Source organism: Neolamprologus multifasciatus, chromosome 10 (assembly GCF_963576455.1).
Source record: "Neolamprologus multifasciatus chromosome 10, fNeoMul1.2, whole genome shotgun sequence".
NCBI classification, from domain to species: domain Eukaryota; kingdom Metazoa; phylum Chordata; class Actinopteri; order Cichliformes; family Cichlidae; genus Neolamprologus; species Neolamprologus multifasciatus.
In genome coordinates, this window is record NC_140448.1 from 19,755,389 (window position 1) to 19,770,543 (window position 15,155).

The following is a 15,155-nucleotide window of genomic DNA, read 5'->3' on the forward strand; positions in this document are numbered from 1 at the left end:
CGTCTGCGTGTCTTTGTACGTGTGTGATGGTGGCTTGTGGTCAGTCTCTGCAGGACACCAGCCAGTATGTGTTGAGTGAGCTGGCAGCATTGGAGACAGAACAGAAGCACATCGACAGCAGAGCTGCAGTGGTGGAGAGACGACTGCGAAGTCTCATGGAAACAGGTGAGTCACTTAATTAAACCTCTGATAAGCAAGAAGTGAACGGTGCAGAATTCACTAAGCAGATTTAATCCAATGGACTTTTGCATTCATTATGTGTCATCACTGGATTTCTCCTGTTTTCTCTTCCCTATCCCCTGGTCATAGCAGGTGGCTGCCCCTCCCTGAACATTGTTCTGTTAATAATAATAATAAAATAATAATAATAATATATTGTATTAATAGGCACCTTTCAGGGCACTCAAGGACATCTTACAAGCAATGAAATAACAAAATCGAGTATATGGCGATTAAAAACACATCAGAGAATGAAAAAAATCAACAATATTAAAAATGTGTTTGAAGGTTGGCTTTAAAGATTGGGAGAAAATCAATTTTGCAAATGTGGTGTGGGAGCGAGTTTCAAAGACGAGCTGACAATTGTCTGAAAGCTCTAACTGGGGTCTAACAGAGGATGGTGGAGGTGGAGGATCCCAGAGTGGAGTTGAGCAAGTTGTGACAATGTGCAGAAGATCGGTGAGATACAGAGGTGCAGGGTTATGGAGAGACTTAAAAGTAAGAAGATGAATCTTAGAATTAATGCAGTATTTTACAGGAAGTAGTAGAAGGACAGGATTTATATATTTTACTGAAGGAGGTCAGGAGCAGGCCTGTGTTACAGGTCTCTTCCCATCAAAAGGGAGTTCTTCCTCTCCAACATCACCAAGTGCTTGTAAGAGGGGAAGGTGGCACTATAAGACACCAAAAAATATACATGTAAATGCATAAAAAGATTAACTAAATTGAACCGAACCTTAAATCTCCTGACCTGCATGCAGATGAATACCCTCCTCAGCCATGATGCTAACCTGCCTTCTACTTGTGATTATAATGAAGTAAATTCCAGATCCAGCTCAGTCTAGTTTATACTTTTTTGTTGTTGTTAAATAGTATCTTGCATGTGGATCTTTATGTTTAATGATCTTTATCTTTATCTGTATTAAAATATTTACAGGCTTTCATGTCTTTTCTCTGCTGTTGCAGGAAGTGACCGTGATGAAGAGGAGAGACTGATCCAGGAGTGGTTCACTCTGGTAAACAAGAAGAACGCTCTGATCCGCAGACAAGACAACCTGGAACTGCTGTAAGACCTCCCACATATCAGTATACACATACTTATATACGTATATTTTACATTTGTTTTAAACCGACTCGTTCTTAACTGCATCTACAGACAAGAGGAGCAGGATCTGGAGAGGAGATTTGACCTTCTGACCAGAGAACTGCGCGTAATCATGGCTATTGAAGGTCATTAAAGTAGTGGAAACAAGTAATCTGTACAATATCAGTCAAAATGATTTACAGATAATAATACAAATGTAAATGGTAAAAAAAAATTAAAACACAACAAATTTGATCTTTTTGAGTTCAGACTGGCAGAAGTCACCCGCTCAGCAGCAGAGGGAGCAGCTGCTCCTCCAGGAGCTGGTGTCTTTGGTCAACCAAAGGGACGAGATCATCAGGGATATCGACACCAAGGAGAGACGGTCGGTATACATAGGGTTATGTGAAAGAGACAAAGTGGGTTACAGGAAGATTATACATCCAAAAAACAAAAGAGATTAGTTTGTTATTTGGATCTTTAATCCTATCTATGATAGAGGGGTGCAGATATCCATGAGCTCAGCACCGTACCGTGTTTTTGTGTTTGCAGGGCCTTGGAGGAGGATGAGCGTCTGGAGCGTGGTCTCGAAATGAGGAGGAGAAAATACAGCAACAAAGAAAAATGTGTGTTACAGTGAGACGAGTGAGGACAAGCACAAACAGCTTTTAGTACGGATACTACAAAGTCACAAAAGAGTACTTTTTTTAAATAATAGAAAGTTGTTAAAGTTAAGGATGCTGGGGCTCTGTATTTTCTTGTATTTAAAGTGCCTTGAGGACTGCTCTGAGTTTGACACTGCAAAAAATATGTCATTTTCTCTGATAAAAAAAAAAGAAATTCAAATGTTCATTATTTTAAGTGTGTCTTAATATATAAGTATTGATTGATACTTTTCATCTATTTTTATTTATTTAAATTATGTATCTGACTGTTTTACATCTATTGCACATTTGCTTTTTGTGTGTTTCTGTTTCTAATCTGTGACTTTCAGTATTCAAACACTGGCTTATCCTCCATTGTGAAAAACGAGGCCAAAAATATTTGCAGCTTTGAGGGGAAGTTTAGTTTACAGTTGTTTGTAATCTGCAGGTTTCTAGTAATGTCACCCTACTTGTCACTTCCCCGAGGAAAAAGTCCATAAACACGCCCGAGCATTTTGGATATCAAAATAGTATGTGGTAAGTCATGAGCTGGACTCGAATGCCTCATGTTTTTAGCGGAGGATACGTGTTTTCAGATTCAGGATGACCCCCTGCAGCCTCGTGGAGCTCAAAGATGTTTCCAGCCTAAAGTTACACCTTGGTAACTTGCAGTCTTTGTGGATGTGATTGCTCACGTCTGCAATATTCACAGAAATCAAAGTGCTTTCCATTTCTGTGTCGACTACTGCATGCATGCTTATGAAGGTGTGCTAATAAAGTGGAACTGTGCTCCACAGCGCCACTATGTATTCATACTGTAGCTGCGTATAATGAATCGAGGATGTTTGTGATGATGAAAATAAAAACATATCGGCTGGTTGCTCATCTGTCATGACTGTTTTCATCACTTAGTCTTCATCACACTTCATAGATTATGTAACCCAGGGCAGTAACTGTAATATGATCCTAACGTATAATCATAACATACTAAAATCACCCTGTGCACATTATAGCATAAAGGCATTGGACGCTACAAAAATATCCCCTAATGTGATGCTGCAGTGATCACAAAACAGACATTGCTGGATAGTGATCAATACAGCTGAAATCTAAATTTAACAACACTTCAGGGTAAATATCTGTTTTTACCTTGCTTGGTGTGTCTCAAATGAGGCTTAGTAATGCATCTCCAACTGGCAATCCAGCTGTGAGGAAATTACTTAAATTGTTAAGCCAAAGACGATAAACTCATGGGCCACATACAGCCCACTAGGATCTTGGTCGGACCAGTGTAGAGAAGCTTAACTACACATGTGATCTCTCAGATATTAAAAGGCCAAAATTTATGCTCTTCTTTAAAGTTTCCAAAGTTGTCCAGTGGGCCAGCTTTGACCGTCTGCCAATAAGTGATTTCCAGTATTTATTATTGTCGGTATTTAAACGGTTGTAAATGACTTGTTGGCCTTTAATATGTAAAACATATGTCAAATATATCTCTTGTGAATGGGATGGAGCCACTTTAAGCCAGAAAGATCATTTCTGTCACAGAGTAGAAGCTGCAATCAGTTTCTGGCAATTATTTATCCTTTAGTTATGAATATGATACTCTCATTAACATAAAAAATGTCTTTCTCAGAAGAGATCTGGCAAGGAGGGAAGCAACAACCATAACATAACAGTTGTATAAATATATTTTAAGTGCCAAAAACGATTGGATTGATTATAATGTAGAACACAGAAGTACATACAATAACGCAGAGTCATAAAGATTCTTACAAAACATGTAATTTCTTTATTTTATTTATAAGACCTTCGTAAATCCTGCTGACTGCAGACTATCAATATAACCAAAGATATTGATGAATTAAAATGTGAATATATACACTTAACTATATATTTTTGGCATTGTATAATCCAGACGTTCCCAAAGTGTGGGGCCCGCCCCCTAGGGGGGGCGCAGAGCCATTGCAGGGGGGGCGCGGCATGAAAAGGGAAAAAAAACCCAAAACAACAACGCTTGGACACTGCTAGCACGGGCGCCCACGCAAACGCAAAGCAGGAAATGAAGCACAGCTGAATATGTTTCCAAACCAACTTCATTCTAAGCCAAAGACTAGAAAAATATGGTGAAGCATATCTTCCCTTTGGTTTCACCTGCACAAGTGCCAAGGTAGGTCTCCCTGCAGAATTGGTTTTCCCTTCGTTGGGAGCAGCGCTGGGCTGTTTAAATCACGGACAAACAGTATCCCACATTCTTGATTTGTATTTCACAAACACTTGTTGTAATGACTAACTACTCCTGACATTTTGGAAATGTTAGCTCTTTATACAGTAAAGTTACAGCGGGATACAAATAACATCAGGTCGTTCCTGCCACAATTTGTTCTCTCGGTTCAAATCACGGACAAACAGCATCCAACAGTTGTTTATGTTTTTGAATCCATTTTGCAGAGGGATTTTTTGAAAAATGTATTGATAGCAATGTTGAATATTATTACACAGGAAAAAAAACAACTACATGTTATTTACAATTACACCGTGACGCCTCTGCCTTTCTAAATGGAGGGACAGTAACTGTGTATATATGTAAGTGTGTAAAACCTGCAGATAGTCAGATTAACAGTATTTCATCTCTATCTGCCATTCTGCAATTCATCTCATGTAAACAATAACGTGCACACAGCGTGACGTGAAAAAAGGCACATACCTTTGACGTTGCACGACAAACTCTGTATTCCTCGTCCACACGTAACCACAAAAAAGGAGTTTTAAAAAATCTCCGTTCTCGGTGATTCGAAACGCCGTTTACGTGGACGAAACAGCTGCGTGTTCAAAAATACCCGTGTAGGTGTGGACGTAGCGTAAAAGGGTTAGTAGTTTATTTTCTTACTACCTGTAATTTATTGCAGATTTCTTGTATTTGCTTAATTGTTTACTAAATGTTTGAGGTGTAAAATAAACGCAATGGAGCAAAATATGGGTCTGTGTGGTTGGAGGATGTGTTCGTGCGTGCGTGCGTGCGCGCGCGCGACGGGGGGCGCGAACATTTTTCTTGTAAAACAAGGGGGGCCCAGCAAAAAAAGTTTGGGAACCACTGGTATAATCTATTTAACGTGTAGACTGATACTGATAAATCAGCTAACAAAAATCAAATGGATCAGTTTAATAAAAGAAATTATCAGAGTCAGAGCCACTGTTTAGTACTACTGCACGAACACAGCAAAGAGCAAATGTGAACTGATGCAGCCCCAAAAGATCTTAATGAAGGCATGAAAATCTTTTTTTTTTTGTATGCGATTGGATGTAACGTGCAGAATAACGATCTTCAGCATGTCCCTGGTGGTCTAGTGGTTAGGATTCGGCGCTCTCACCGCCGCGGCCCGGGTTCGATTCCCGGTCAGGGAACTAGCTTTTTCGTGTTCTATGATGGCTACATGTTTGTTTTCCAATTACACAACTACTTCTACTGGCACGGAGAGGCTAAACTTCACCTGTTTTTTTTTTCTCTCTGACCCTAGTATAAAAATATTGAGTCATAACCAAAACTGAATATTTACTGTTATGTATTATGTTTGTTTGCATGTGGTCTTGTTTACACTCGTACCGTTTACCTGAATGAGCTTGTTTTTTGCGTGCAGTTACTGGACTTCGTAGAGCATTAGAGCTAATCAGCTAATCACCAGGACTCACTAATCTGAAATGACTGACAGGATCGAGCCGATCCAAAGCGGGGTGAACCTGCACTCCTTTGTTAGCCGCCGCTTAGCTGGAGAACCAGCTGAAGTTGTGATTGCAAACCCTCACGTTTGTCATGCAGGTAGAGAACACCCACCCGAGGTGTTTTCTGGGTTTGCTGAGCTGCCTATTCTTGGCTGGTCTCTACGTTGGCAGTTTGTACGTCTGGAGAAGCAGCTCACCAAGGTATACAGCTCACCAACAGGCATGAGAGAAGTGCTGTTAGGCCAGACAACTAAACTTAAACTGTGCGTGCAGGGATCATCCCAGTGTGATAAAGCGTCGCTGTGCTAGTGTGCTACTGGTCTCTGTAGTGTCGCCTGCAGTTGTGAAGACATGGATACACTGGGCTGATGTCAAGGTGAGTATACTGTAGATAGTAACATTTCCCCTGGAGGATTTACCTTGTGACCCGACAAGTTTCAGCAATATGAGTTTAACTCAACTCTGTGACAATTTAAACTCCACCTATCATTCAATTCTATATCTGTTTGTTTATTTGTCCCGATTGTTACCTTTGTAAAGGATCTTTTCCATCAGTAATCTATACCAATCAAATCAAATCTGTGATTACTGCTCATCTAAAATTAAATGTTATAAACAATATTCCCAAAAGTATTTGCTTGTTTTTCTTCATGCTCAACTTGAACTTGAAATATCCATAAGGTTTAATGGGATGTTGCTATGATGTAGCTATAACAGCTTCAACTTTTCTGGGAAGGCTTTCCACAGAAGAAGTGTTTATGGGAATTTTTGACCATTCTTCCATCCCATAGGTGTTCCATCAGTTTGAGGTCAGGACTCTGTGTAAGCCAGTTAAGTTTTTCCCCACCAAGCTTGCTCATCCATGTCATTATGGACCTTGCTTTGTGCACTGGTGCGCAGTCCTGTTAGAGCAGGAAGGAGTCACCCTCGTTCCCAAACTCTTCCTATGAAGTTGGGAGCATGAAAATGTCTTGATATGCTGAAGCATTAAGAGTTCCTTTCACTGGAACTAAGGGGCTCAGCCCAACTGAAAAACAACCCCAGACTATAATCCCACCTTCACCAAACTTTACACTTGGTGCAATGCAGTCAGACAACTGCCAAACCCAGACTCGTCCATTGGATTGTCCATCACTTCACAGAGCACGCCTCTATTGCTCTAGAGTCCAGTGGCGGAGTGCTTAACACCACTGTATATGACACTTTGCATTATTCTTGGTGATGTGAGGCTTGGATGCAGCTGCTCGGCCATGGAAACCCATTCAATGAAACTGCACACTGTTCTTGAGCTAATCTGAAGGCCACATGAAGTTCGGAGGTCTCTAGTAGTTGACTCTGCACAAAGTTGGTGACCTCTGTACACTGTGCGCCTAAGCATCCACTGATCCCACTCTATGACTTTAAGTGACCTACCACTTGGTGGCTGAGTTGCTGACATTCCCAGTCAATATAGTGTATTTTCAGAATCAGAATACTTTATTAATCCCGAAGGAAATTATGGATATCACAGCAGGCTTTAGTAGCTAATGTCCTAAACACAGGACTTCAGTGACTCGTTTAAACGCCATTCTCACGGTTTCTAAAACACATTTTGCCCTTCAGGCAGACGTGTCTGTGTGGGAGTTGATGGGACTTCGCATGGACGGTTTGGTTGCTGCATCCATATTACCTTTATTACTTACTATGGTAAGTCATGGGATCCCATATCTGATCAACTTGATTCTGCATTCAAAATATTAATATAAATTTTGTTTAGCATACATTTGTAACATTTTGCTTCATTAGAGATGGAAAAGAATAGTACTGATTTCAAATTGCTTAACTGAGGGCACAAATATCTCTGAAGTTTTAAATGTTTCGCACATTAAATACTTACAGATGAAAACCCAGGATTTATTTACATTTACATCACTAACATAAGATTTGTCAGAAATGAAGAAAACCATAGTCAATGAGTTTTTCAGTAGCTTCAAACAATAATCTGTAGATCCCATTTCTCTCATACAGCAATATATTTATGCTTAGCTGAGGCATGCTTGACATTTCAGAGATTTATTTCCATTCCTGCAAAGCGTGGCCTCAGCTTAGCTTTGCAACTTCCATTAAATGTCTGCGTTCTGCAGTAATATCCCCATGGGCGAGTTTAAACCACTCACTGACAAATGTACCCTGTAGTTTCCAGTTTAATCTTTTTTTTTTATTTACATCCTCTAGATTTTATAAACAACTGGTTTTACTCTCCCACGTCAGGTTTTTTATCTCGGCCCACTGGTTCACTCCGCTATAGACAACCCCAAAGGCTTCACCGGGGAAATGCAGTGTGCACTGGGTACGTTTGTCTCTATAATAACTGAATGTTATGTTGGGTTAACTGGAATCAGAGAGCTGCACATGTGTGCTTTCATGCACTTCCCTCAGATGTTCAGTCATGGAGGCGGTGTGCGGGGGACGCAGTGTGGCTCAGAAACCAGGTGGTGGCACCAGTGACAGAGGAGCTGGTGTTCAGAGGGGCCATGCTTCCTATGTTGGTGCCCTGCACGGGACCCACAGGCGCTATCGTCACCGCTCCACTGTTCTTTGGAGTTGGTATGTGAAAAAATTTTCAAACAGAAAAAAACCCATATTTGCATATATTTGAACTATTTCAGATTAAACTTTAACACCAAGTTCGAGAGACTTCTTCTTCTTCCAGCAGTTCCCTTTAGGGGTCAACACAGCAGGTCGTCTGCCTCCATCTCATCCTGTCTCCAGCATCCTCCTCTGTCACACCAACCCTATGCATGTCCTTCTTTCCTACATCCATGAACGCTCTCTGTGATTTTCCTCTTTTCCTCCTGCCTGGCAGCTCCATATTAACCCTCTTTTGTCCAATCCAGTTGCCACCCTTCCTCTGTACCAACGAGGAGAGAATAATAAATGTTGCATTTCGTGCCTCATTTTTTCTGCCAAATCTATGTTTGCAAGTGTTACGTTACATTTGGTTTCACTGCCTTTAATGTCAACTGCCTCATTTTAGCTCATTTCCACCATGTCATAGAGGAGCGACGCCTTGGGAAAGAGAGCATGAGTGTCATCCTTCTGGTGGCAGGTCAGTTAGCTGAAAAGGCAAACCATGTTGTTATGATCAGAGCAAGGTGACTCATTTCTTTTAGCTTGATTTTGATCATCTTTATGTGACATGGACTGATAAAACTAAAACTGAGCACTTTGATCGCATCTTTTTTCTCTCACAGGGATGCAGTTCTTGTACACAACTGTTTTTGGTGCTTTTACTGCCTTTATATTTATGAGAACTGGTAAGATATGTGATCGCTACGATAATTTGGTCACTCATTAGCCTACGATAATCAACCCATTTCATCTGAAATCTTTGTTTTGTTTTTTAAGGGCATGTTGTCGGTCCAGTTTTGTGCCATTCATTTTGCAACAGTCAGGGCCTGCCTGACATCAGCTCTGCCCTGCAACACCCTCACAGTTCAGCTCTGCTCTTCTCATATCTGATGGGAGGCCTGCTGTTTCTGGTGCTGCTCTTCCCGCTGACAGACCAGTACTTTTATGGTCCCATTCCCATCTGCAGCCTGGCTCCCCCTCCAGGGTCGGTTTGCTGAATGAAATCGAATTAAGTTAAATGCGCTCCAGCTCTCCTTCTTTTACTCTGGATTTCATTTTGTGATGTAAAAAGTTGCTGTTTTTTTTTTCTTTTTAACAAAACTAAAAATCTATGCATGTATATACAGTGGGGCAAAAAAGTATTTAGTCAGCCACCGATTGTGCAAGTTCCCCCACTTAAAATGATGACAGAGGTCAGTAATTTGCACCAGAGGTACACTTCAACTGTGAGAGACAGAATGTGAAAAAAAAAAAAAATCCATGAATTCACATGGTAGGATTTGTAAAGAATTTATTCTTAAATCAGGGTGGAAAATAAGTATTTGGTCAATAACAAAAATACAACTCAATACTTTGTAACATAACCTTTGTTGGCAATAACAGAGGTCAAACGTTTACTATAGGTCTTTACCAGGTTTGCACACACAGTAGCTGGTATTTTGGCCCATTCCTCCATGCAGATCTTCTCAAGAGCAGTGATGTTTTGGGGCTGTCGCCGAGCAACACGAACTTTCAAGTCCCGCCACAGATTTTCTATGGGGTTGAGGTCTGGAGACTGGCTAGGCCACTCCAGGACTTTCAAATGCTTCTTACGGAGCCACTCCTTTGTTGGGCGGTGTGTTTTGGATCATTGTCATGTTGGAAGACCCAGCCTTGTTTCATCTTCAAAGTTCTCACTGATGGAAGGAGGTTTTGGCTCAAAATCTCACGATACTTGGCCCCATTCATTCTGTCCATAACACGGATCAGTTGTCCTGTCCCCTTGGCAGAAAAACAGCCCCATAGCATGATGTTTCCACCCCCATGCTTCACAGTAGGTATGGTGTTCTTGGGATGCAACTCAGTATTCTTCTTTCTCCAAACACGACGAGTTGAGTTTATACCAAAAAGTTCTACTTTGGTTTCATCTGACCACATGACATTCTCCCAATCCTCTGCTGTATCATCCATGTGCTCTCTGGCAAACTTCAGACGGGCCTGGACATGCACTGGCTTCAGCAGCGGAACACGTCTGGCACTGCGGGATTTGATTCCCTGCCGTTGTAGTGTGTTACTGATGGTGACCTTTGTTACTTTGGTCCCAGCTCTCTGCAGGTCATTCACCAGGTCCCCCCGTGTGGTTCTGGGATCTTTGCTCACCGTTCTCATGATCATTTTGACCCCACGGGATGAGATCTTGCGTGGAGCCCCAGATCGAGGGAGATTATCAGTGGTCTTGTATGTCTTCCATTTTCTGATGATTGCTCCCACAGTTGATTTTTTCACACCAAGCTGCTTGCCTATTGTAGATTCACTCTTCCCAGTCTGGTGCAGGTCTACAATTCTTTTCCTGGTGTCCTTCGAAAGCTCTTTGGTCTTGGCCATGGCGGAGTTTGGAGTCTGACTGGTTGAGGCTGTGGACAGGTGTCTTTTATACAGATGATGAGGTCAAACAGGTGCCATTCATACAGGTAACGAGTGGGGGACAGAAAAGCTTCTTACAGAAGACGTTACAGGTCTGTGAGAGCCAGGGATTTTCCTTGTTTGAGGTGACCAAATACTTATTTTCCACCCTGATTTATGAATAAATTCTTTACAAATCCTACCATGTGAATTCATGGATTTTTTTTTCACATTCTGTCTCTCACAGTTGAAGTGTACCTCTGGTGCAAATTACTGACCTCTGTCATCATTTTAAGTGGGGGAACTTGCACAATCGGTGGCTGACTAAATACTTTTTTGCCCCACTGTATGTCTATGCGTGGGTGGGTCAGCATGAGAGCAGAATGATTAGAGCAGTTTAGACATTTCCCGCATGGTCAAAAATATTTCCTACTGTATTGAAACTCAATGCCAGTACAACTTTCCCTGGTTAAAAGGGAGAAAAAGAGGTGTGTGTGTGTGTGTGTGTGTGTGTGTGTGTGTGCGCGCATGCACGCATGGCTGAGAAAAACAGATGAACTGTGAAAGGGAAGGCAGTAGAAAAAAACACATGCAGACAGAGAGATGGAGACAGACACAAACACAGACGATGTTGCCAGAAAATACACAAAGGGAACCAAAGTGAGAGGCACAACTAAAACGTGTGCTATTAGGACAAATATGGCTATGACGGTCAGACTGTAGCAGTAAATACAGAAAGAAGTGAGGGAAAATGGTTGGAGTGGGCAGAGAAAAGGAAAGCGGAGAAAATAAAGGAGAAATGTAAAGGAAAAGTGGAGCGGGAAGAAGCTTAAAGTATTTCCCCAGGGAAACTGAAAATGTGAAGTAGCAGAGATGAGGGAGAGGAGGTCATTCAGGGTCTGTGGAAATGGTTAAAGGTTGCATTGGACAATTAAGATTTATGAGTCAGAAAGATGTTTACAAATTAAAACAGCGGGGGTAAAGTCACGTATGTTTCTGCACATGTACTACATGCATATCTTAGCTGTTCTTCAGTCAGTAAACTCTGGTCTTGACTAAAGTTTTTTTTTTTGAATCCCATTTCAACTGGTAAGGTTTTTTTTAGCCTTTATTAGATGGAAATGGAGAAAAGTGGGGGAAATGACACACAGGAGATGGTCTGTGGCAGATATGAACACAAACAGCCTTTGGCATACGGGCTGCCTGTTTAACCACATGTACAGACGCTCCTGCAGCAAAAAAGATCAGATTTTTGTAGTGTTCCTCTGCACACCACCACAGTGGATTTTAAATCAAACAATCAACATGTGATTGAAGCGCAGACTTTCAGCTTTAACTCAAAGGCTTTAACAAACATATTATACTGGCTGTTTAGGAATTACAGTCATTTTTTATATACAGTTCCCCATTTTCAGAGGCTCAAAATGAATTGGACAGTTGACTCATAAGCAGGTTCGTGCCACACTGAGGCCTGTTCTCTGGTTATTTCATGATAAATGTAGCACACATAACACTGGAAGTTGTTTCAAATTTGTTACTTTTGAAGTGGCCAAATCAAAAGTCTGTTACATTTCTAAAAGGAATGAATGCACTGGTTCTCTCGGCAACACCAACAGACCTGAAAGACCACAGAAGATGAAAGTGGATGATGACAGAATTATTTCCATGGTTAAGGAAAACAACTTCACAATATCTAATAATGTAAGAAGATTCTCCGGGAGGTAGAGGTAAAGTCTCTAAAAGAGCCTGCACAGTTCAGAAAAAAAAATATTGGACAGATGAAACAAAGTATAACTTCTACCAGAACGATGGCAAGAGAAATGTTAGTAGAAGGAGAGAAACAGTGTGTCAGGCATGGTGGAGGTAATGTTATGATATGGCTTTCAGTGAAACCAGGTAACTAGTGGAGGTTTTTTTTGATGAAGTGACTCCTGGTAGAAATAGCAGGATTAATACTGAAGCGTTCAAGGCTGTACACTCTGCTCAGATTCATCCAAATGCTGCAAAAACTGATTCGACAGCGCTTGGACAAACCAACCCAAGAGTTTTTTAAAGAAAAGAAATGGGATATTTTTCAATGGTAAGGGCCAGCCATTGACTGGCCCTCACCCAATTACTTTTCAACCCTCTAAAATTGGGGGACGGTAAATGCAATAATTTGTTAAACCCCTTGAATTAAAGCTTTAAAAAATAAAATAAATAAAAATCTGACTTCAATCACATCTATATTGTTTGATTTAAAATCACCTGTGGTGGTGTACAGAGGCAAAACTCCAAAAAAAATGCATCTCTATCCAAAAACATACTGACTTAAGTGGATTCATTAAGGCCACGTTTAACTACACTGAGCATTCAAAATGCTTTTGCATCCAAATTCATTCTCAAATTGGCATTAAATCGTGCACATAAGACAACAGTATACTGCACCTACAATATTAACAGATTTGAACCCTGACTAATGTTTCAGCTGGGCAAGTAACACTGGTTTCAAAGTGCTGCTGGCTAAGATGGGGACAGAGCTAGAGATCATCTTCAAAATGAAACACAGAAAAGAGATAGAACAAAAATACGCCCTACCTTCACTTTTACACATTTTTCCAAACCAAAATCACTTCATAAGTCAATCTCATCCTGTCGCCGATGCCACAGCATTGCAGCTTCACCTTTAGTGTTTGGCGCTGGGCAGTTTTTTAGCTTTATCCGACTGCAGCTGTCTGCACCTGAAAATGACACACGGCTCATGATGTATGATATACAAGCATCTCCTTTTCACCTTGTAGCGTCAGCCGTGGGTGTCAGACTCAGATGGATTGAATATTTCAGATTTAAAAGGATTAAAAAAGCTTCTTTTTTTTCCAGATCTTTATTTATTCAGGGAAGACTGCTCATTTGTCAGCATGCTCCTTCCCTACTTCGCTTTCCTACATTTCAACTCAGTGACTCTTGGCATCTTTCCAGCCAAGAGTCCAACAAGGTCTACTAAATTTGTGGGACATTGCTGCACTGACTCAAACTTGGCAGCAGGTTTTTGTAAGAAGCTTCTGAAAGAAAAAGGTGGAACCTGCTTCATTGCTGGGAGTATTAAACAAAGATAGTAGAGGAAAAATGCATATTTTTGCATTGTTTTAGGGAGTGATTTACTTTGGTTAGACTTCTTTTTTTCTTATTTACTTTATAAAAGCTGTTTTTTGAGAGAAAAAGAGTAGGAAAATGAGCCCGGATCAAATGAGGGACGTGGATGTGTGCCAAATGTGAAGTTTCCAGGATATTAAACGGTGCAGAAATGAGTCAGACACATGACCGTTCTACACATCAGACGCCCGTCTGTCTCTTTGTTTCTCCTTTTGTGTCTTCTCCTTTCTTTTCGCAGTTGATGCTTTTGCCATTACAAACACACACACACACGCGCACACACGAATGCTCCCTCCCTGGAGAAATATTACTGTATCGTGAAATGCAGAGCAGAAAAGTGTCGTCCATGTGTGCATGCGTGTGTCTATGGAAAAGCTGAGCCTGTCATCTGGTAAAGAAATAATCTTTCAGGAATTATCCTCTCCCAGTTTTCTGTCCTCCCATTCTGCCTCTCAGCAGTTTTTAAACCTTGACTCGCTGTTTGTCTGAGGTTTGTTTATACATGTGTGATTCTGTACATGCAGCTGACTCCTATTGCAGTTAATAATACATAAATCATTGCCTCCTTATCCTTTGCTACTTATGTTCCTTTTTATTTCGCTATGCTAAGCTTCTTTTTTTTTTACCTGCAGAGTTTGGTGGAGAATGTTTGATCTTGTTTTTCATGTAAGCAAGTAATGAAGGAACTTTTTAGCATTTTCAGCCTGTAGTTGAGGCAATGTTTGCACTGTGTGATGATTAAACTATTAATACGTAAAGGTTAAAAATCAAATGAGACACCTTCACTGCTTTGACATAGCTTCAATGCTTATTTACCGACTTGCAGCTGTCAAAACCGTCCGTACATTTTTAGCCGATGCATCCAGTAATTGAAGACTATAACCAACGGGAATTGATCTCCTCTCAATTTAACAACTGGAGAGCGACCCTGGTCGGTTCAGATGTTTGTGGTATAGATTTGTTGACAGTGTGGGTGTGGATGGAGGGCATCTGTGTCTGCTGTGAAAGATGACGCATGTGGACGTTGTAGAAGAAGTGGATAAAAGTATCCTCTTTTTCCTCCACTGAAATTACCAGGAATGCCTACAGTCTATTATTTAACCACAAGGCCACTGCTAATTGTTTCAGTGTGTGTGTGTGTGTGTGTGTGTGTGTGTGTGTGTGTGTGTGTGTGTGTGTGTGTGTGTGTGTGTGTGTGTGTGTGTGTGTGTGTGTGTGTGTGTGTGTGTGTGTGTGTGTGTGTGTGTGTGTCTTAAAACACCAGCGGTTGGGAAAAATGAACAACGTGACGTGTCCTGCTCTACTTGATATGGCACAGATGCTGCAATAGGCCTGAATGGTGCGATTCTGTACTCCCGTGACCC

At 41.1% G+C, this 15,155-nt stretch overlaps 2 protein-coding genes and 1 non-coding gene across 15 annotated transcripts in view; all 3 read left to right on the forward strand.

Moving 5' to 3' along the window:
• The window catches only part of ehbp1l1b (EH domain binding protein 1-like 1b), a 28,841-nt gene extending 26,014 nt beyond the window's left edge, over positions 1 to 2,827 (forward strand). For 11 of the 12 annotated variants that reach the window (XM_085175737.1, XM_085175740.1, XM_085175741.1 and 8 more), the window contains 5 exons: positions 45 to 165; positions 1,186 to 1,285; positions 1,376 to 1,449; positions 1,574 to 1,688; positions 1,856 to 2,827. In XM_085175737.1, coding sequence (XP_085031863.1) covers positions 45 to 165; positions 1,186 to 1,285; positions 1,376 to 1,449; positions 1,574 to 1,688; positions 1,856 to 1,943 — 498 coding nt within the window. In that variant the 3' untranslated portion in view covers positions 1,944 to 2,827. The remainder of the gene's footprint in view (positions 1 to 44; positions 166 to 1,185; positions 1,286 to 1,375; positions 1,450 to 1,573; positions 1,689 to 1,855) is intronic. The other variant, XM_085175738.1, reaches the window with a different exon arrangement.
• A 2,453-nt stretch (positions 2,828 to 5,280) lies between these two features.
• Positions 5,281 to 5,352, forward strand: trnae-cuc (transfer RNA glutamic acid (anticodon CUC)). Its single transcript has one exon. It is a non-coding gene; the product is annotated as a tRNA-Glu (tRNA).
• Positions 5,353 to 5,503: 151 nt separating this feature from the next.
• Positions 5,504 to 9,556, forward strand: LOC146510155 (CAAX prenyl protease 2-like). Of its 2 annotated transcripts, XM_085175774.1 has the most exons (8): positions 5,513 to 5,868; positions 5,941 to 6,043; positions 7,270 to 7,353; positions 7,918 to 7,996; positions 8,086 to 8,253; positions 8,684 to 8,755; positions 8,901 to 8,963; positions 9,055 to 9,556. In XM_085175774.1, the coding sequence occupies exons 1-8, from the start codon at positions 5,759 to 5,761 to the stop codon at positions 9,273 to 9,275; spliced, it is 900 nt and encodes a 299-aa protein (XP_085031900.1). In that variant the 5' UTR covers positions 5,513 to 5,758; the 3' UTR covers positions 9,276 to 9,556. The 2 variants fall into 2 exon arrangements, with proteins under 2 accessions (XP_085031901.1, XP_085031900.1); XM_085175775.1 differs by lacking the exon at positions 7,270 to 7,353 and having other exon boundaries at positions 5,504 to 5,868.
• The last annotated feature ends 5,599 nt before the right edge of the window (positions 9,557 to 15,155 follow it).

Excerpts from the sequence above, each read along its gene's own strand:
- LOC146510155 (XM_085175774.1), top strand. The coding sequence starts at position 5,759 with ATGCAGGTAGAGAACACCCACCCGAGGTGTTTTCTGGGTTTGCTGAGC. Across the intron at positions 5,869-5,940 it reads TGGAGAAGCAGCTCACCAAG|GGATCATCCCAGTGTGATAA; the intron begins GTATACAGCTCA and ends CTGTGCGTGCAG. Across the intron at positions 8,964-9,054 it reads CTTTATATTTATGAGAACTG|GGCATGTTGTCGGTCCAGTT; the intron begins GTAAGATATGTG and ends TTGTTTTTTAAG.